The 19663-nt window shown below is 43.6% G+C and overlaps 1 protein-coding gene across 1 annotated transcript in view; it reads left to right on the forward strand.

The window, feature by feature from the left end:
• Arfgef3 (ARFGEF family member 3) overlaps positions 1-19092 on the forward strand; it is a 158438-nt gene extending 139346 nt beyond the window's left edge. The window contains exons 28-34 of the mRNA XM_036168548.1: positions 1379-1555; positions 3225-3339; positions 5707-5809; positions 6045-6176; positions 8831-8952; positions 12821-14036; positions 15478-19092. Of these exons, the coding sequence (XP_036024441.1) occupies positions 1379-1555; positions 3225-3339; positions 5707-5809; positions 6045-6176; positions 8831-8952; positions 12821-14036; positions 15478-15669 (2057 nt within the window). The 3' untranslated portion in view covers positions 15670-19092. The remainder of the gene's footprint in view (positions 1-1378; positions 1556-3224; positions 3340-5706; positions 5810-6044; positions 6177-8830; positions 8953-12820; positions 14037-15477) is intronic.
• The last annotated feature ends 571 nt before the right edge of the window (positions 19093-19663 follow it).

Raw genomic sequence — 19663 nt, forward strand, 5'->3', positions numbered from 1 at the left:
ATACTGAGCAGCCTCTTGTCTTGGTGATTAGAGTTGGAGAAGACACATAATGCTTCAGACAGTCCCCTGTGTTGGAAAGAAGAGGCCTTATAAATGCATCTCTAGATAAGAGTTTTATAAACGTAGCATACATAATCTTCATTCCAAAGTTTCCTCAAAGAAATTTTTATAGAAATGTGAGGTGTTTTTATTATCTTAAGGTACTTTGCCTGCATAAATGTCTATGTGCTGCCATGTGCATGCCTGGAGAGGCCAGAGAAGACATCGGATCTCCTGGAACTGGAGTTACAGACACTTGTGAGCTGCCATGTGGGTGCTGGGAATTGAACTCTGGTCCTCTGGGTTTAATTAAGAGCAGCCAGTGTTCTTAATAGCTGAGCCATCTTTCCAACAGTGAAATTTTAGTTTTTACTAATAGAATTAGAACCTTAATGAAACTACTAGTTAATTCCAGAGTGAGATGATGTCCCTTCACTGTTATGAAAATTTGATATTAACACTGTCTAAAACAGTTAAAATCATTCCATGGAAGAGTTATGCACTACCACTTCCAAATACTTCTCATCAGTAAGTGCTATTTTCAATTTTCATATTAATTACCACATGATACATACGGTGTTTAGTGCTAAAAATATCTATTTGTTTTACGTTTAGCCCACATTGGCCTGAAACTGGTAATCTAGCTGTTGTGACTGCCAAAGTAGAGGCATGTGCCAGCCCACCTTACTTGTACCTTGATTTTAAAATCAAAAAATTTTTTAAATCCACTAATGTTATTTAAGGAAACACTAAGATTTTCATTGTTTACAGAAGTTTCAAAAATCACATCTTAAATGCCCATCAACACTGAAACAGATGAATTATACCTATATGTCAGCGAAAATAAAGATTGTTTACAATATAAACTTTGTTCTTTATATTAATCAAAAAGTAGTCTTTAAAGCTCTCACCAGTGTGGTGAGAAGTGCTCACACAGGAAAACACTTAAGTTCAGGAGTTCAAGGCCTGTCTGGGCAACACAATGAGACCCAGACTGTTAATAAACAAAACTGTGTTCCATATAAATACATATGTAGTATATTCTGACATTCTTTCCTCTATGCATATATGTATTTATGTGTTTGAACCTGGGGACTAAGAGATCAAGTGACATTTTAGCTTTGTGATATTTGAATATTTATGTATATTCATATACCTACAGAGCTAAAATTATAAAAAGAAAAATTGCCCTTGTTAGTACCCCCAGTCAGTTGTCAGTTCTTCTCACACTTTCTTGGAGACTGAGGAAATCTTTTGGAGGAGGTCTTTGATACCAGCCATGGCAAGAAACCCCTGCTCCCCAGAAAGCACATTTCTGACCCCTCCCTCTCTTTATCAGGCCCAGGGTTTGGAATCTATGCAGTTGTTCACCTTCTTCTTCCTGTGATGTCTCTGTGGCTCCGGCGTAGCCACAAGGACCATTCCTACTGGGATGTAGCATCTGCTAACTTCAAGCATGCCATCGGTCTGTCCTGCGAGCTGGTGGTGGAGCACATTCAAAGCTTTCTACACTCAGGTAGCTACAGCACCAGAGCTAGCCCTTGTGAGCTTTGCTTCTGCATGCAGCAGCATCACCTCAAAGTGCTTTGTGAATGACTGATGCAAAGGCCTTTGTCCAGGGAATAAATGAAGAAGAAACACGTGGTTAGTGCCAGGAATCTATTAGCACATATGGATATGTTGATACCCTTGCAACATCTATAAAATTATGAAACAGAATGTTCTATGCTTGCTGTTGAAGATACAATACCTACTAGTAGGTCTAGCATAGCAATGTATAAAGAGAAGGAAAGCATATTCAAATGTATAACTTTAAAAATCCCTACAACCACCGGGCGGTGGTGGCACACGCCTTTAATCCCAGCTCTCAGGAGGCAGAGCCAGGCGGATCTCTGTGAGGTCGAGGCCAGCCTGGGCTACCAAGTGAGTACCAGGAAAGGTGCAAAGCTACACAGAGAAACCCTGTCTTTAAAAAAAAAAAAAATCCCTACAACCAAAGTATGCAGAGGTGGGATGTCTTATATGCTTCTTAGAAATAGAATTTAGGAAAGGCTCCAGTAACCAGCAAGAAGTTACTTACCAGGACATCAAGACAGGGATTATGAGAAGTTTCTTAATGCCCGTGGCACTTTGAAAAAATATGCCAGGGGAGAGTTATATTGAAAGTAGCAGATAGAAAGGGACAGATCAGCAGGATAGCAGCCCAGGCACCTGAGCAGGGAACCTCTGTGAAAGTGGGATTCTTGCTCATGCGCTGCTTTGGAGGGTTTGGGAGGAAGAAAAAGCAGAGCTTCTAAACCAAGTGTCAAGAGGCTGCCTTGCTAGAAAAGACAAAAGAAACCAAGCAGAGTGTTGGCCCCAAGGAGTCTAAAGCAAGAATAAGAAGTGAGGACAAATTGTCCTCAAAATAGGAATGCTGATGGAGGATGGAGGGGTTTTCCACAGTTGGAGGAGGGGGTCTACAGCTGATGGAGGAGGGAAGGATTTCAACATGGAGGCTGGAAGTATGTCTCAAGAGACTGATGTTCTTGAGCAGGCTGTTGCTTTGTACAGGGAGGGGTCTGGAAGGTACCACTGAAAACTGCTTCTGTGGCATCACAAGGACCCTAGGAAGAACAATCAGATGCATTCCTTGGGGTGGCACATAGACTGGTTTGGGGTTATCTCTTTCCTTCAGTCTGCAAATGATGTGTAGATGGAAGCCAGACTGGCAAAGTTCAGAAGTCACCAAACTGAGAAGAGATTGTTTTGTTTTCCAAGAGGACTTACATGTAATTCAGTTTTCAGCACCAAGGAAAGCATATTAAAATTTTCCTTTTTAGAAGTTTTTTTTTTATTTTTTTCAGCAACTCATTTTCAGGCCATATGTTATATTCTGTCTTGTTTGAGTAGATTAATTATATGCTGAACTTTGATCAATACACACCAAAAAAAGCTAACCATATATTTCATCTTGCTGTATCTATAAATGGGATGAAACATGCCAAAACTGGGTGAAAGGACTCGAAAAACATTGCTTTGCTGTATTTTGTTTGTTTTGAGGGGGTATAAGGGAAGGTACGCCATTCTTATTTTCTCTTTCCCAAATAGATATCTTATTGTCTTAGACTTTCTTCTTTTGCTAGAGATGGCCATTTCATTCTCTCTATATACCAGAGCCCTAACTTTATTATTTCTTCCTGTAGACATCAGGTATGAGAGCATGATCAACACCATGCTGAAAGATCTCTTTGAGCTGCTGGTGGCATGTGTGGCCAAGCCCACAGAAACCATCTCCAGAGTGGGCTGCTCCTGCATTAGGTGAGAAAAAGGTCCCTTGGCTCTCCACAGGGGCAGAATTTTATTATGGGACCCAAAGGCATTATCTTTTATGGCAGTAACTCACTTTCTTATTGCTTTTTATAAGCAATTTATAATTAATGGTCCTCTTTTGGTGTTCAGTCTGCAAGTACTTAGTGTAGATGGTGAGTAGAGAAAGTGGCAGCAGAGAAAATGACAGATGGTTTTCTTGAAGGCAAAGGACAGAAGTGATGGTAGAGCATGCTGGGTGGAACCTGAGACTTGGTGCCCACTGCCAGCCACCAGGTAGTTTGCCTCCATCTGTCCCTGGGTCCTATGGACCCTTTTGGGGGGTTCTCTCAGGTCTTAGAATCTTGTTCTCATGTATACTCCTGCTCCTAACAAGCCCCAAATGGGGTGCAAAGTACTGTCCCTATGTACAATGAGGACATAAATCCTTCTCATGAGCATGTTACTAGATACCCAGGCCCTCCCACCTCATTAGTGTAGGATACTGAGAGTGATGATATAACCACCAGGTACACACTTGTAATGCCAGCACTCAGGAGGTAGAACAAAGAAGGTAAACCACCTTAAGTTACACAGCAAGGCTGTGTCTCCAAGAAAAATAATAATGGCAGAGAGAGGATCACTGAAAACTGATAACATGTACCCCATAGAGGGGGTAATGAGAGATACCCAGAAAGGATGAGAGCACGGGGTTCAGGATGGTAATAACGGTGACACCTGGTTCCTACTCCAAAGTGGTTGTCTTCCTTATTTTTCTATTGTTACAATGAAAAGACACTGTGACGAAGGCGACTTAAAAAAGAGAGCAATTATTTGGGCTTACAGTTCCAAAGGGCTGGTGTCCATTGAAAGACCCCCGGAGAGGTCTCCCCTCAGGAGAGACCCCCGGCTCAAGGAGCACGCAGCAACCACGGATCAGATGCAACAGCACGAGGTTTATTTAAACACAGGTACCTGGGGCAACCAAGTCTCTCGGAAAACTTGCGCGCCTCTGGGTTGGTAAGATGGGTTTTTATAGCAAGAAGCGCGGGAAAGCATTAGTCAAAGGGTTCTGATTGGATAATTTAAACAAGGCGCGAATGGTTACAAAGCTCTGATTGGACAATTCAAGTGAGGCGCGAATAGTCAAAGGGTTCTAATTGGACAAAGCTCTGATTGGACAATTCAAAGTGAGGCACGAATAGTCAAAGGGTTCTAATTGGACAAAGCTCTGATTGGACAATTCAAAGTGAGGCGCGAATAGTCAAAGGGTTCTAATTGGACAAAGCTCTGTCAAAGTGAGGCGCGAATAGTCAAAGGGTTCTAATTGGACAAAGCTCTGTCAAAGTGAGGCGCGAATAGTCAAAGGGTTCTAATTGGACAAAGCTCTGATTGGACAATTCAAAGTGAGGCGCGAATAGTCAAAGGGTTCTAATTGGACAAAGCTCTGTCAAAGTGAGGCGCGAATATATGAGCATAAATCAAATGGGGCGTGAACTCAGGCTCAGGGCGGTTTGTGGGTTTTTCCCTTGGTAACCAGATATGTGTGTTGACTCAACCCCTATCTAGAATTCCAGCTGCTCTGGCCCTCCCGCACTGACGCCAGGCAGTCTGCCCCTGACATCCTGCTTATCTATCGGCTATCTGGGCTGGGGTGGGGCCATTCTATTTCCTGGAACTGTCTTTTGTTCTCTTATAAGCCTTGCAAACATAGCATTACTATAGGGGTGCCGGGGGTCTTTCACCATGATGATGGAGCAAGGGCATGGCAGGAGAATAGCCGAGAGCTCACATCTCAAAGTGATAGCAGAAAGCAGAGAGTACACGACACTGAAGGGTGTGGTGTAAGGCTTTTGAAACCTTCAAGCCCAAGCCCAGTGACAGCCCTCCTCCAACATGGCCACACATCTTAATCCTTCCCAAACAGCCACCACTGGAGACTCTGTATTCAAAGCCAGAGACTTTGTGAGAACATGTCATTTAAACCGCAGTGGTAAGTCTTCACTAGGCGATAACATTCCAGCTGGCAGAAGACAACAGGCATAAGGAGATGATGGGGGACAATGGGAGTTTGGGTCTTGTTCTGTGCAGTTAGGATTTGTAGAGAAGTGGTAATAAATGGGCCCGGAATGGGAAAAGGGATGAAGGGGATAATAGCCCTGCACACAAGCCTAGGGTTAAACGTTGGTCTATTTGCAATGGAAATCCATTGCTGTTTCTAAATTAAAATAGTTTAGATATTAGTAGTGGACTACCACAGGGGTGGAAGGCAGGAGTGAGGAGACAGGGAGGCTTTCAGAGCAACCACGGGATAAACCTGTGCTCCACTCAGCATTGAGGACAGCAGAATTTCTGGACTCAGGACATGCCTTTTGGCAGGTATGTCCTTGTGACAGCGGGTCCTGTGTTCACTGAGGAAATGTGGCGACTTGCGTGCTGTGCCCTGCAGGATGCCTTCTCTGCCACGCTCAAACCAGTGAAGGTAAGATGCCACCAGAAGGGGATACCAAGTTGTTTTCTTTCTTAGCCCCCTGATGCTTGGCCAGAGTGGGCACCTGAGCTCTGCCTGCCTCCTCATATGAGGCAGCCGCACAGTAGTAGAACAGGAGAAAATAAAAATCTGGGTTGGTTCTTTTTTTAATCAGTATCAGATTGGAGATTGGGCCTGGCCCTGTCAACCCAGACAAACCCTATGAACACCTGCTGTTCCTTTCTAGGACCTGCTAGGCTGCTTCCACAGTGGCACAGAGGGCTTCAGTGGGGAAGGCTGCCAGGTACGGGTAGCAGCCCCATCCTCCTCCCCGAGTGCTGAGGCAGAGTACTGGCGCATCCGGGCCATGGCCCAGCAGGTAAGAGTTGAACGGTGGGTCTTGGGACATCAGAAGCTTGAGGCGCATGCTCAGAGTCATCCTGAATGTCTTACATCACCAGGCCATCTCTCACTTGAAGACATACACATGAAGGCCCTAAGCTCTTGCCAATACCATTTTCCCACTGGAGTGGCTTCAGCTCATCCTCCCTACACCACCCATTTTGGGTTGAACCCTTCAGTACTCAGGTCAGAGCCTCTCCTGCAGCCTGGACTTCATCTACACCTTACTTAGGCTACGCTAAAGGGTTTTCTAAATACTATTGCTGTTAAATACTGGTGACTAAAAATGGTTCATGCATTGCATTTTTTTGTTTTTTGTTTTTGTTTTTTGTTTGTTTGTTTGTTTGTTTTTTGAGACAGGGTTTACCTGTGTAGCTTTGCACCTTTCCTGGAACTCACTTGGTAGCCCAGGCCGGCCTCAAACTCACAGAGATCCGCCTGCCTCTGCCTCCCGAGTGCTGGGATCAAAGGCGTGCACCACCACTGCCCGGCCATGCGTTGCATTTTTATCACCCGTACAAAACACAGTCCTTAATATTTTTAAGTGACTTAGCACATTTGAATTGAGTGTAGCCAACCATTACAAATATCTTCATACAATCTGGGTTTGGTTCTTAGCACCCACATCAGGTGCCTCATAAGCACTTGTTACACCAGACCCAGGGAATCTGTTGAGAAGTTTCCTGTCCAGGTTGCTTCTGAACAGCTTCCCCCAGCAGGGCTCAACAAATGAGACCAGCAGGAGCCTTCCATATTCAGCCTCTTACCTCATCTGCTGAGCCCATTCAGAATGTGCTGGGACATGACTGTTGGTTCTGCAGGGAAGCGGCATGTCCCTAGGCAGCATCCATGGTGCGTCTGCAGAAGAAGGGACAGAAGAAAAGTAAGGCTGCAGTGAAGAGCCTCTTCAACAGTGTGGCAACTGTGGCCAGCTGCAGCCTAACTTAGGCTTGGAGCAAGCCAAGGTGGCCCTCCTCAGGGATGGCGTCTCTCAACAGGAAGTTGTCATACTTGCTTCAATGTTTTACATGTGTACCCTGTGGTGTTTTCACCTGCGTGCAGGCATGTAGTAGACTATAAAATGACAGCTGGGCATGGGGGCTAATGTCTATAATTCCGGCACTCAGGAGACAGAGGCAGGGGGACCTTGAATTCAGGCTAGCTTGGGCTATAGAGTAAGGTCCAAGCCAGCTTGACGACCCTGTTTCAAACTCAACAGCAGATGAAAGCTTCAGTAGAGAGCTCTCTCCTGAAATCAATGGCTAATGGAGAAGAGCAGGGAATTGTTTCATTTCTTAGTGTTCCTTTCTTCAGTTCCAAAGCTTCCTTCTATATTTACAGTTAACAGTAACTAGCTTTGGGAAAGAAGAGGTTTCCTTTAAAAACAAATGGTCTAAAGGTCTTCTAAGTCAAAAGAAATGAGACCCTTTGGAGCAGAGGTCTGATAGATATTTGGTATTTTTTTGGTCACCTCTGCCCAAGCCACATCAGGAGTTCCCCATAGGAGAGTGGTCCAGAAAGGAACTGAGAATCTTAGCTTTGTTTATTTGAGACATCGCCCTGGCTGGCCTGGAACTCACTGTGTAGGCCAGGCGAGCCTGGGACTCACAGAGATCTGCCTGCCTCTGTTTCCAGAGAGCTGGGATTAAAGGTGTACATCACCATGGTTAGCTGAGTCTTCATTTCTTATTTCTTATTCCTGTCTTGGATATAAAAGTCAAAGGTTAGGGGATGTAGCAAAGTGCTAGAGTGCTTGCCCAGCATGTGCAAGCCTCTCCAGAACTGATAAATATATACAAATATATGTATATGTTTGTGTGCATGTATGCTTATACACGTATATACATATATGCACATATATGTGTATATATATCAGTTCTGTATAATATATACATACATATACACACACACATATATATATAAGGCTTTACAAACATAGCTTGTATCCTGATTAGTTTTTTGACACCTTGACACAGCTAGGGTCATCTGGGAAGAGGAAACCGCAATGGAAAACATGTCTCCATCAGACTGGCATGTGACCCAGTCTGTGGGTCATTTTCATGATTGATGATTGATGTGGAGCCACCCCTGGGCTGGCAGTCCAGGGTGTATAATAAAGCAGGCTGAGCAAGCCGTGGGACAAAGCTAGTAAGCAGCCCCCCTCCTCCGTGGCCTCTGCTTTGGTTCTGGCCTCCAGGTTCCTGCTTGAGTTCCAACCCTGACTTCCCTCCATGATGGACTATGATCTGAAAGTTGTAAAATGAAATTAACTCCTTCCCCCCCTAGTTGCCTTTGGTCATTGTGTGTACTATAGCAATTGAAAGCTAACTATTACCAACCCCCTCATAGTAGTGTTGGTATTTGAAGTGTGATGAACTGACACGTGGTGGAAGTCATAGTGTTATTAGTGTTGGTAACCAACATTTATTATTTGCTCTGTTATAATGCTCTGCCTATGTAATATACATGTATCAATTTATTTCATCAGCTATATCAGGTGGAAGCCATTGCCATCCCACTTTATAAGTAAAGACATGGGTAGAGATTAAACTACTTAACCAGGGCCACTAGCAAACTGTAATGGAGTTGGCAATGTGGACTTCTGACCTGTCCCTCTGTATACTCCTCCAGGTGTTTATGTTGGACACCCAGTGCTCGCCAAAGACTCCAAACAACTTTGATCATGCTCAGTCATGCCAGCTCATCATTGAACTGCCTCCTGATGAGAAACCCAATGGGCACGCCAAGAAAAGGTATGCCGCCATAAACACAGAGAAAGCTCACAAGCAAGAAAGCGCATCCAGCCCCACTTCTGACTCTTTCTAACCCAAGCTTTAGCTAGGGTCACTAGCAGCATTGGGGACTCACCTAGCAAAGGTTTTCATAAAAACGGTAAGCCTTTTTAGCCACATTTCACACATACAATGTATACTGTTTAGTCTGCCGTAAGGAACCACCATAGGCTAGGGGACTGGCAGCCCAGAAGTATGTTTTGAAGGCTAAAAGTCGGAGTCAAGTTGTGGGCGGGACTTGTTCTTTTGGCTTGTATCCACACATGGTGACTCCTCTATGTTTTTCTGTACAGATTTCCTCTAGCAAAGGATGTGTATATACTGGATTAAGATCTACCGAAATTACTTCATTTTTACTTACTTACCTCCTTAAAGACCCTTCCTGTAAATATGATCTGTTCTAACTAGAGATTAGGAGTCCAACATATGCATTAGGACAGGATACAACCCAGTTCATAAAATCATACGTGTCATAAACTTTTATTTAAAGGGTTAATTAAATTTTTAAACAAAAGGTAGGACAATAAGTTGTGCCAAGGAGTCTAAGGCTAGCCAGGCATCATAACAAGACTTTTTAAAATATAGTAACTACCAAATTTCAGATTGGCACAGGTCAGACTGTTTCAATGAATAATACATACATCTATGCTGTCAAGAGGCAAAAAGATCCATGTCCTACCAGAAGAAAAAAAAAGTTTCTATCTTTAAATACTATCATTCTGCCTGAAAATCCTCAGTCTTGGAGTCAGATGCAAAGCTGCCTGGCTTTGCTTTGGCATATAAATAGTAACAGTTGCTTATTTAACATTGTATAGAGATATGGCAGATAACATCCGACTTGCATCTTAACTCATGAGGACAAGAAAAGCCAAGTTACATATCCAACAATATACAACCACCAAGTGAGAAAGCCAGAAGCCAAACAAGGTCTGGTGGAGCACAGACCTCTCTCTGCCCTTCACCTCTTTGGGGAGCAAGTTGGTGCAATGGATTTGGGTTGGCATTCCTCCAAACTTGTGTTTTAATTCTAACTCCCCAAGTTATGTGTAGAAGGAAAATCATGAGGTTTGAGCTCTTCATGATTAATTCCTTTGAGAGAAACAGGAGTGCCCCCTTGTCACCAAGCTACAGCTACAAGAAAGCCCTTACCAGAGTCCAGCCATACTGATCCTCTATTCTCAGACTTCCAAGCAATATGAGATCAACCTCTTTGATTATAAGACAGCCCAATCTGTGGGATTTCACTATAGCGACCTGAACAAAGGCAGTTGTTATCTTTGCACAGGCTCTGGGTGAATTTGTGTCACAGCTTGTTAATGTAGCCATTTGAATACCGTAACCATTCAGGCGACATTTCCATGGAATATTTTAGCTACTATTTGGTGTACACAAAAGAATACATGGAAGATACATTCAAGTTATGAAATGTGGAAAATAACATATTCATGAGCCTGTCGCACAAAAGAGAACTTTAACAGTACCCCATGTACTTTTCCCCCAGTTCTAGCTCCTGCTTCCCCTAACACCAGTTTTTAAGTGTAGGTAATTCCTGTCCACTTTATATGTTAAAGATAATGAAAACAGATACTGGCCCTTCCTCTTGAGGACAGTACTGCAAAGCACAGATAGTAGAATCTGAGCAGGTCTGTAAAGGATTTATTTACTTCTTAGTTTGTGTCGTAAAGCTGTAGACTCGAAGCACTTAGACCAGATTGGTAATGTTCTAGTTGCCTTCCTGTTTCTGTGATTAAAAAAACACTCTGACCAAAAGTAACTAGAGGGTTTGTTTGGCTCATACTTCCAGATCATAGTCCATCACTGAAGGAAGTCAGAGCAGGAACTTGAATCACAAACCATAAATTGTTGGCTCTCCCAAGCTCATGCTGAACTTTCTTTTACCCAAGACAACCTGCCTAGCAAATGGTGCTGCCCACAGTGAGCTGGAGTCTCCTGTAACAACAAAGGCAGTCCATACAACCCCTCACAGACATATCCACAGACCAATCTGATAAGGATAGTTACTCAATTGAAACTTTTTATCAGATAATTCTAGACATTTGTCACATTGACTGCTAATGCTACCAAGGACAGATAGAACCTTCTGCAGAGCTTCCCTAATACTGAGTAACTTGTCACAAAACTATCTAAATAGGAACCTGAAGGAGGGTGAGTTCTTTAATGTACCCAGTTTCTGCCTGAGATGATGACAGAGTTTTAGAGAGAGACAGTGATGTTTAACACCAGCACCACTGTGACTACACTTAGCACCACTGAATTGTATCATTAAAAGACCACATGGTGTCTGTGTGTGCAATGTATGGATACATTGCAGAAGGCATTTCATCTGTCTGACAGGGTTACTGCTACAGGGGTGACAGTCCCTTATTGTTTATTTCATCCTTAATGAGAGTCATGGTTTTCCCTCCGTGACAACCATAAGAAGTGAAAAGTTGGTATCGAGATTAATGGGTGACATTTGTTCTGCTAGCTTAAATGTTAGTTTTTGCTAAGTAGAGAAATAATTTTAAAATTCGAGTTCATAGTAGGGCAGACTAAAGCAATAAGATACCAACAAGATGGTCCTGAGTCTGGCTCAGTGGTCCATGTCTATAGTACCAGCATTTAGGAAGCAGGAGATCACGAGTTAAGGCCATCCATCCTCATCTACATAGCAAGATTTTTGTTTTTTTGTTTTTATTTTTAAAGTCTGGACCTTGTATCATTTACAGGAATTAGTTGACAGTATAATGATACAGGTGATATAATGGCATAAGCTATTTTCATAAAATTCTAGGAACAGTGAGAGGAACATGAAACCACAAACCACGCTGGTCCATTAGAGCGGTAAATGCAGTGCCTGAAATAGTATTTTCTCAGTACAAAAAGCAGCCAAACCAAGCATTCGAGCACTTACATATAAACTACCTTATCTGAACTGTAATTGATTAGAAAAGGGTTTGATTATCATTTGCTACCTGCCCACCCCTCAGCCAGATGCCCTGGACTGATGTCTTCGGAGGATGAGCCCTCTCTCATCTCTCAGTCCCACATAGCTGACCTGAAATTTGGCTCAGGGAAATCAAATGACCATGCAAGGTTTGTGCCGCAGTCCCAGTGGCCAAACTTGCAGATAGAGAGTTTATGGGAGTGAATGCTGTTTTCCTAGACTTGCTGCAGACGGTTATGAGTTATGTTATCAATTTTTTCATCTTGTAATGTTAGCACCATCATAGCAGTGGCATAAAATTTTCCAGCACCTAAAGCATTAACATTTGACCCTTGAAAACTGTCTTGGTGGCAAAAAACCCAAACTAGTAAGATTTCAGTATGTGTGTGTAAGAGAACAGAGTAGAAGCTTGGAAGGGTTAGGAGTGTCCTATCTTATGAATTATGTGTAATTTTTTATGACGGTGTTGTGTTTATTTCCTATGGCTTGATAATTCAGTATCTTAACTTGCAGTCTACAGCTCCTGGATTTTAAGAAGTGCCAGGAATTCTATCAGTCATGATTAAAATGGAAGTTTATCCCTTTCAAAGATATTAAAAGGCAGGCAAGATGGCTTAGTGGGTAAAGGTGACCGCAGCCAGGCTGGATGACTTCAGTTAGATCCCCTGTACACACATGGTGGTGGAAGGAAAGAACTGAACCCCACAAGTTGTCCTCTGACCTCCACATATTCAGCATGGATACACACACACACACACACAGTGGAACACAGTGGATTTAGTTTGGAGTGTCACATGTTCTAAAATGGACCATGCCTACCTTGCTGTGAAGGAAGGAAGAAGGCAGAAAGCGGCTAACTATTCCCTGTCTTTGCATTTGAAGCGTTTCTTTCAGGGAGATCGTGGTGAGCTTGCTGTCCCACCAAGTACTGCTCCAGAACCTGTACGATGTCCTGCTGGAAGAATTTGTCAAAGGCCCCTCTCCAGGAGAGGAGAAGACGTCGGTCCAAGTGCCAGACACCAAGCTGGCGGGCTTCCTCAGATACATCTCCATGCAGAACCTGGCTGTGATATTTGACCTGCTGCTGGACTCCTACAGGACTGCCCGGGAATTCGACACGAGCCCAGGCCTGAAGTGCCTGTTGAAGAAAGTGTCCGGCATCGGAGGGGCCGCCAACCTGTACCGCCAGTCGGCCATGAGCTTTAACATCTACTTTCATGCCCTGGTGTGCGCGGTTCTCACCAACCAAGAAACGATCACTGCCGAGCAAGTGAAGAAGGTCCTCTTCGACGAGGAGGAAAGAAGCTCTGATTCCTCACCGCAGTGCTCTTCGGAGGACGAAGACATCTTTGAGGAGACGGCACAGGTGAGCCCCCCGCGAGGCAAGGAGAAAAGGCAATGGAGGGCACGCCTGCCGTCGCTCAGCGTGCAGCCGGTGAGCAACGCAGACTGGGTGTGGCTGGTCAAGAGACTACACAAGCTGTGCATGGAGCTCTGTAACCACTATATCCAGATGCACCTGGACCTGGAGAGCAGCTTGGAGGAGCCACCCACCTTCAAGAGCGACCCGTTCTTCATCCTCCCTTCCTTCCAGTCTGAGTCGTCCACACCGTCCACGGGTGGCTTCTCCGGGAAAAATACGCCCTCGGAAGATGACCGCAGGGAGCACCTGAGTGAGCCCCTGAGCCTGAGGGTGGGCAGCGGGGACACGCTGATGCTGCCTCCCAGCCCCAAGACGGAGAAGAAGGATCCGGGCCGCAAGAAAGAGTGGTGGGAAAGCGCCGGGAACAAGATTTGCACCATGGCTGCTGACAAGACCATCTCAAAGCTGATGACCGAGTACAAGAAAAGGAGGCAGCCGCACAACCTGCCTGCCTTCCCCAAGGACGTCAAGGTGGATAAGAAGGGGGAGCCCCTGGGGCCCCGTGGTCCGGATTCTCCACTGCTTCAGCGGCCGCAGCATCTCATGGACCAAGGGCAGATGCGCCATTCCTTCAGCGCAGGCCCAGAGCTGCTGCGGCAGGAAAAGAGGCCCCGCTCGGGCTCCACCGGGAGCTCCCTGAGTGTCTCTATTCGAGATGCAGAAGCACAGATCCAGGTGAGTTCCAGCTGACAGTTTGCTGGGTTGCAGAAACCGTGAAACCAGCAAGGGAAACAGAGGATGAAGTTTGAGTGCTTGCCTAGCGTGGAGAGAGTCCTGGGTTATATCCCCAGCACCTCCCTAAACTAGGTATGGTCAGTCCTGCAATCATAGCCCAGAGGAAGTGGAGACAGAGATATCATAAGTTCAAGCTCATCCTTGGCTATGTTTGAGCTACATGCTGTGGGCAGCTCGGGCTATATGAGACAGAGAGGGAGAGGGAGAAGGAGTGGAGAGAGGAGAGAGAAGAGAAGAGAAGAGAAGAGAGAAGAGAGAGAGAGATCTGGTGCACGGCAGGAGCTGTAAATCATACCTCCAAGTCAGAATGAGTGGACCTAGGTGTAGCATCTGCCTGAGAAACAAATTTTCTTCTCAGATCATTTCAGAAACCATTTATCTCTATGTGACACATAATTGGAGAAGTAGAAAGGCATCTGTATAAATAAGATGCTAAAGCTGATAAAAGTCAAGGGGCCTTAACTGGCCTTGAGCCTTCCTTTTGTCATTTGAATCTGGCACTGAGGATGTCCTGTAGTTCGGAAGCAGTGTATGAAGGAAAAAGCCAGAGTGAATTATTTTAACCATCTTCAGCACGTATATAGCACATCAAAATGAGTTTGAGGGGGAAACGGCATTGATAGTGTTTATTCCGTATGAGAGAATATGGAAACAAAGAACTAGGGAGATTCTAGATAAAATCCTTTACTGTAGAGTCTTGCTAGAGATGCAGTACATCAGAGGAGGGGGACCCTGGGAACCTCTGCATATACATACATTTGAAGTTGAGCACGACTCTTGCAGGAATCACGCCTTTTCCTTTGAAACATATTCAACAGAGAGTACACCTCATAAGACAGGGTACGTGCATAAGTTCCCTATACTAGTTCTTCAGATGGACCTAAGGCCCCATGCATGCAAGGCAAGTCCTCTACGCTGAGGAACATCCATGGTTTGGAGTAGGTTGGTCTTAAAGTGTTTTTAAAGTATCTAGTAGCCATGAGACACTTGTTTATTCTTTAGCAGGTAAGTTTCTTGGTGAATCCTATATCTTAATTGCTTTTAAATGTGTTGGGGTTTTAATCTCCTAAATTAAGGTAGAATTATCCCAAGTGATCCAGGTGTTAGCAGATAGCTAACTGAACTATCATTGCCCCATAGACATTTCCTCCTGTGTTTTTATTCTTAATAGTTTGTGAAGGCTAAACAGAAGACATTCCTCATGTTAGATGATTCTCTTCCCTTCCTTCAATATGTGAAGTGAAAACCAGTTTCTTACAGGCACATTAAATTATTAGAGCTAAATCCTGAAAAAAATCATTTACAGATTTCCAGAGCTTAACAACACTACCATGCAAAACCATGAGATAGCCAGTAATTCTCTTACATCCTTTTCTCATAGGCATGGACCAACATGGTGCTAACTGTTCTCAATCAGATTCAAATCCTTCCAGACCAGACCTTCACAGCTCTCCAGCCAGCAGTGTTCCCATGCATCAGCCAGCTGACCTGTCACGTGACTGACATCAGAGTTCGTCAAGCTGTGAGGGAATGGCTGGGAAGAGTGGGCCGTGTCTACGATATCATTGTTTAGAGGACTCAGATCTCTGTGGTCAGAGTCTGCCTGTCCATCCAGCTGATTGCATTTTTCCTCCCACCAGCCCACTCAGACTAGGTCTCTGAGAAACTAGTTCTCTGAAACCTAGGACAAAGCTTTTTCCAATTTTTTTTAGTTAGCCTTGGGCTAGCCTGGATGCCAAAATGGTATCCAAGTGACATGGTGATCTCTGGCCTTGCACATTATTACAGAAGAATCTGCATTCCTTGATACATTTCTAAATCTAAACTTAATTTCCAAGTGCATTTGCTTGCAGTATTATACCCAAATGGGTCGTTTTTAACAACTCTCCTTGAGAAGCCCTAGGCTGGTCCATTTAATCCATCATTTTCAAAATCAATGTAAGTCCTAAGGAAACATTTGCTGGTAAGTCAAGCTGATAAACATTTGATCAGAAGAATTTTTATATTCTGATAGTTTGGTTGGGAAGGAAACTGCAAAAGTGTATTTTTCCAGTGTTCTAATCAAGAAAAATGACTTCTAAAATGTATTCAGGAACATTTCAACATTATGCTTAAGTTGTAAAGAGTTTCAGGTTATTAATAACAACTTCCCCAGGTAAGGTACAGTTGTGCCTTTATTTCTCTGTCTCGAAAGGAAGGAAATTCTTTCCTAGCATGACTTTTAAGTCTGTGGCTCGCAGCACTTGAAGCACCCAGGGGTGCGCACAGTCACAAGACTTTGATACTGACTATCCTGTGTCCCATGAGTCTTTGCTTCTGTTCCCAAGGCAGGCAAAGAAAAATGGTGCCTTAGTCTTTTTGTTGCACAGACATTTCTATGCCCCACAATTATCTGAACATAAGGTATGACACTCAGAGTTTAAGTAAGATTAAGATGCAATTCATTTTATAGCCGTATCCTTGGAGGAACTCAGTCCTCCACCTGGTGAGCATACTTCTCAGGGGAGGGGCAGGAAGTGTGGGAGGGGGATGCAGCTGGAAGGGGTGGGCTAGGGACTGTGACAGAATCGTTGTTAATCTTCAGCTACAACACAGTTGTGAAATGATGGTGTTGGTTATGCAAACTCTGGACTGAATGGGAAGGGACAAAATGAATTTAGAAAACTATTTTTTTTCTATATATAAAACCTCTCTAGCAGATTTATTCTCTTTTAACTCATGTTATTCAGGCCAATATTTTAAATGTATATTTCTTTTTCTAAGTATTATTAGAAAATTCATTTGAAACATAGAATCATATCTATTGGGGGTTAGGAATTGAGTCTGAGGTTCAGTCCTTCATACTTAGGAACCACTGAGCTTCCCCACAGCCCTTACCATATATTTTATACATTTCTTACATTATAATAAAAACTAAAACTTTTCAGACAAGCCCACTTACACTCTACAGTGTAGGATCAGTTACTGAGGCAGATGTGGCATTGCCTAAAAATGTATTCACACATCCTCTAAAAATGAAACTTCTGCTCTTCAGTATTGAAGGACTTAACAGAGGTTGAACTTTATCCAGTGATAATATTCATAAATGTTGCCCTCCCTAAGAACTACATAGCTATCTACAAGGTCAAAGCAAGGTGCTTTGGCTTGCTTGGGTGGTCACAAAGAAACCTCCATTCAGCATGCCTCCTAAGCAGATCACCGAATCTGGGGGACGTTTTCCTAGTCCCACAAAACAATCTCTGCCTTCAGAGACAGGGATTCAACTTGGGTAGTAATCCAAGTTTAAAAACTGATCTAAACAGATGTTTTGGCTTCTCTGTTTTCTACTGCTAGGAATCAAACCAGGGTCCCATAAAAGGCACACAAATGTTCTCCACCACTGAGCTGGATCCCCATCTCTCAACTGTATTTGTTTGAATAAGCAATGAATTCTTTTATCTACAATTTTAGATTTTATATACCTTGTAAGTATAGTTGAGAGTTAAAGATTTTGCTTTGTTTTTGTCTTTCTCCACAAAAGCAGCATAGTTTTGTTGAGTTACAGCTGTTTAATTTTATCAATTCTTGGGGGATCTGTTCTTGGTCGGCCTCTAAGTACCTCACTTTACTGGAAAGAGCTTGGTTAACCAGATTACAGAATTTCAGCATGTCCCACAATGTGACCTTTCGTGAAACATAAAAGCCAGTTTCCTTGTGCATATGTCCCAGAAGTAAGAGCATGCTCTCCCACAGACTGGCTAGAAAAGCATGCAAGACTAATTTGTGCAAATGTTCTCTAACATCTGGATTGTGGCCTGAGAATAAAACGATGAGATGTAGCCAATGTTGGACCCAGGAGGTCCTCACCTGCAATGTTGTCAGCAATGGCCGATCCTCTCGGAGTCCATTCCAAGTCCTGCATTGTTCTCAGATCACCCCCAAAGCTCTCTGTACTCCAGAAAAGACATCTGCATCCTTCAGAGTCCAGCTAGAGGGAGGGATTTATAGTTTCAAATGGAACATGGATCAATGCAAAGTAATTGCCAATGAGTAGTAGTCCTTCAGGTGAGAGGACACACAGGTAACCAGGCCCCTCCCCTCACTACCAATCAGTCCCTCTCAGTATCTAGTCTCTGCCTTTACCCTTCTCTTCTTGCACTCAGTTTCTGAATGGAACCAGTGTTGTTTCCTGAGTCACTTAAGCTGAAGGTTAAGGTGGGGTTTTGAACTTTAAAACGGTCATCATCACTGTATGTAGGAAGGCGAGAAGAAGCACGTTGCTTCGCTTATATTTACTGCCAAAGTTGTATTGCTTGAGGTTGAAATATTTTGCCTCCTTTTCTTAGAGAACTGTACATCATGAAATAGGGAACCCAGTACCACATAAACCAGGCAGCATGGTGCCTAGCTATCATCCCAGCATGATGCACACTCACAATCCCAGTACTCACGAGGAGGAAGCAGGAAGATAGAAATTCAAAGGCATCCTCAGCTCCATAGGCTGGAGCCAGCCTGGGCTACATGAGAGCCTGTAGAGCAAGCTATCAGGTTTAATAGCAGGAGGCTCATAGTTGATCACCGAGCCTCACTTAGCCTGTGCAGCTCAGTCAGTTTTTAACTATGTTTAGGCTGTCCCTTGACACACTGTTTTCTTGTTCCCTTTGTGAGAGACACAGCTTTCTTTTATGAATGCAAAATTTTACTGTTTTAGGTAATTTAGTCACTAGCGACTCAGGAAGATGCTAACAGACACTACAGCTCAACTTAAACTATTTTAAATCAAGCCAGACTTACGTCTCTAATCCCAGCACCGGAGAGGCTAAGAAAACAAGAGGGTTGTAATGAGTTTAAGGCCTACTTGAGTGAGTTCCGAGACAGCCTAAGCTACAGTGTAAGAGCCTGTCTCAAAACCACAAATGTTAATGTCCAAAGTCCTTTTAACTTAGATTTGCTGGTATGATGATCAACACATACTTCTTGTTTGAAAAAAAAAAAAAAAAATACTTCCACAGTCAATGAAGACAGTTCAATAGCCCTAATTACAGGAAGGTAGTACATACAGATCCATCATCTCCCCAAATAGAGAACAGCACTATTTAGATAGGAACGATTCCTTTTTAAACTAGAAAACCTAGGGCTGGAGAACTGGCTAAGGGGTTAAGAGCACTTGCTGCTCTTGCAGAAGACTCGGGTTTGGTTCTCAGCTCTCACATGGTGACTCATAACTATCTCTTACTCCGATTTCAGGGAATATGATGCCTTCTTCTGGCCTCTGGGGGCACCAGGCACGCACATGGTATGCATACTTACATGCAGACAAATACTCATAAAATAAAAATGTTTGCTGAAAAAAAGGAAAAATCTTCTATCAGTCCTACCAAACTAAACAGAATCAAGATCTTTGTTGAAAGAGGTAACACACTGGGTTACTTTAAAAAATCTGGGTTTTCTCCTAATTTAGTTCACCAATCCAGAGAGGTTCATGATTTGCTCAGGATAACTAATAAAAGGCAAAGTTGTTTGCAAAGAAGTATCCCTGAACACAAAGGCCACACTTTCTCAGATATTGAACTGTCAGTACTGAGTAA

The sequence above is a fragment of the Onychomys torridus genome, chromosome 19 (genome assembly GCF_903995425.1).
Source record: "Onychomys torridus chromosome 19, mOncTor1.1, whole genome shotgun sequence".
NCBI lineage: Eukaryota > Metazoa > Chordata > Mammalia > Rodentia > Cricetidae > Onychomys > Onychomys torridus.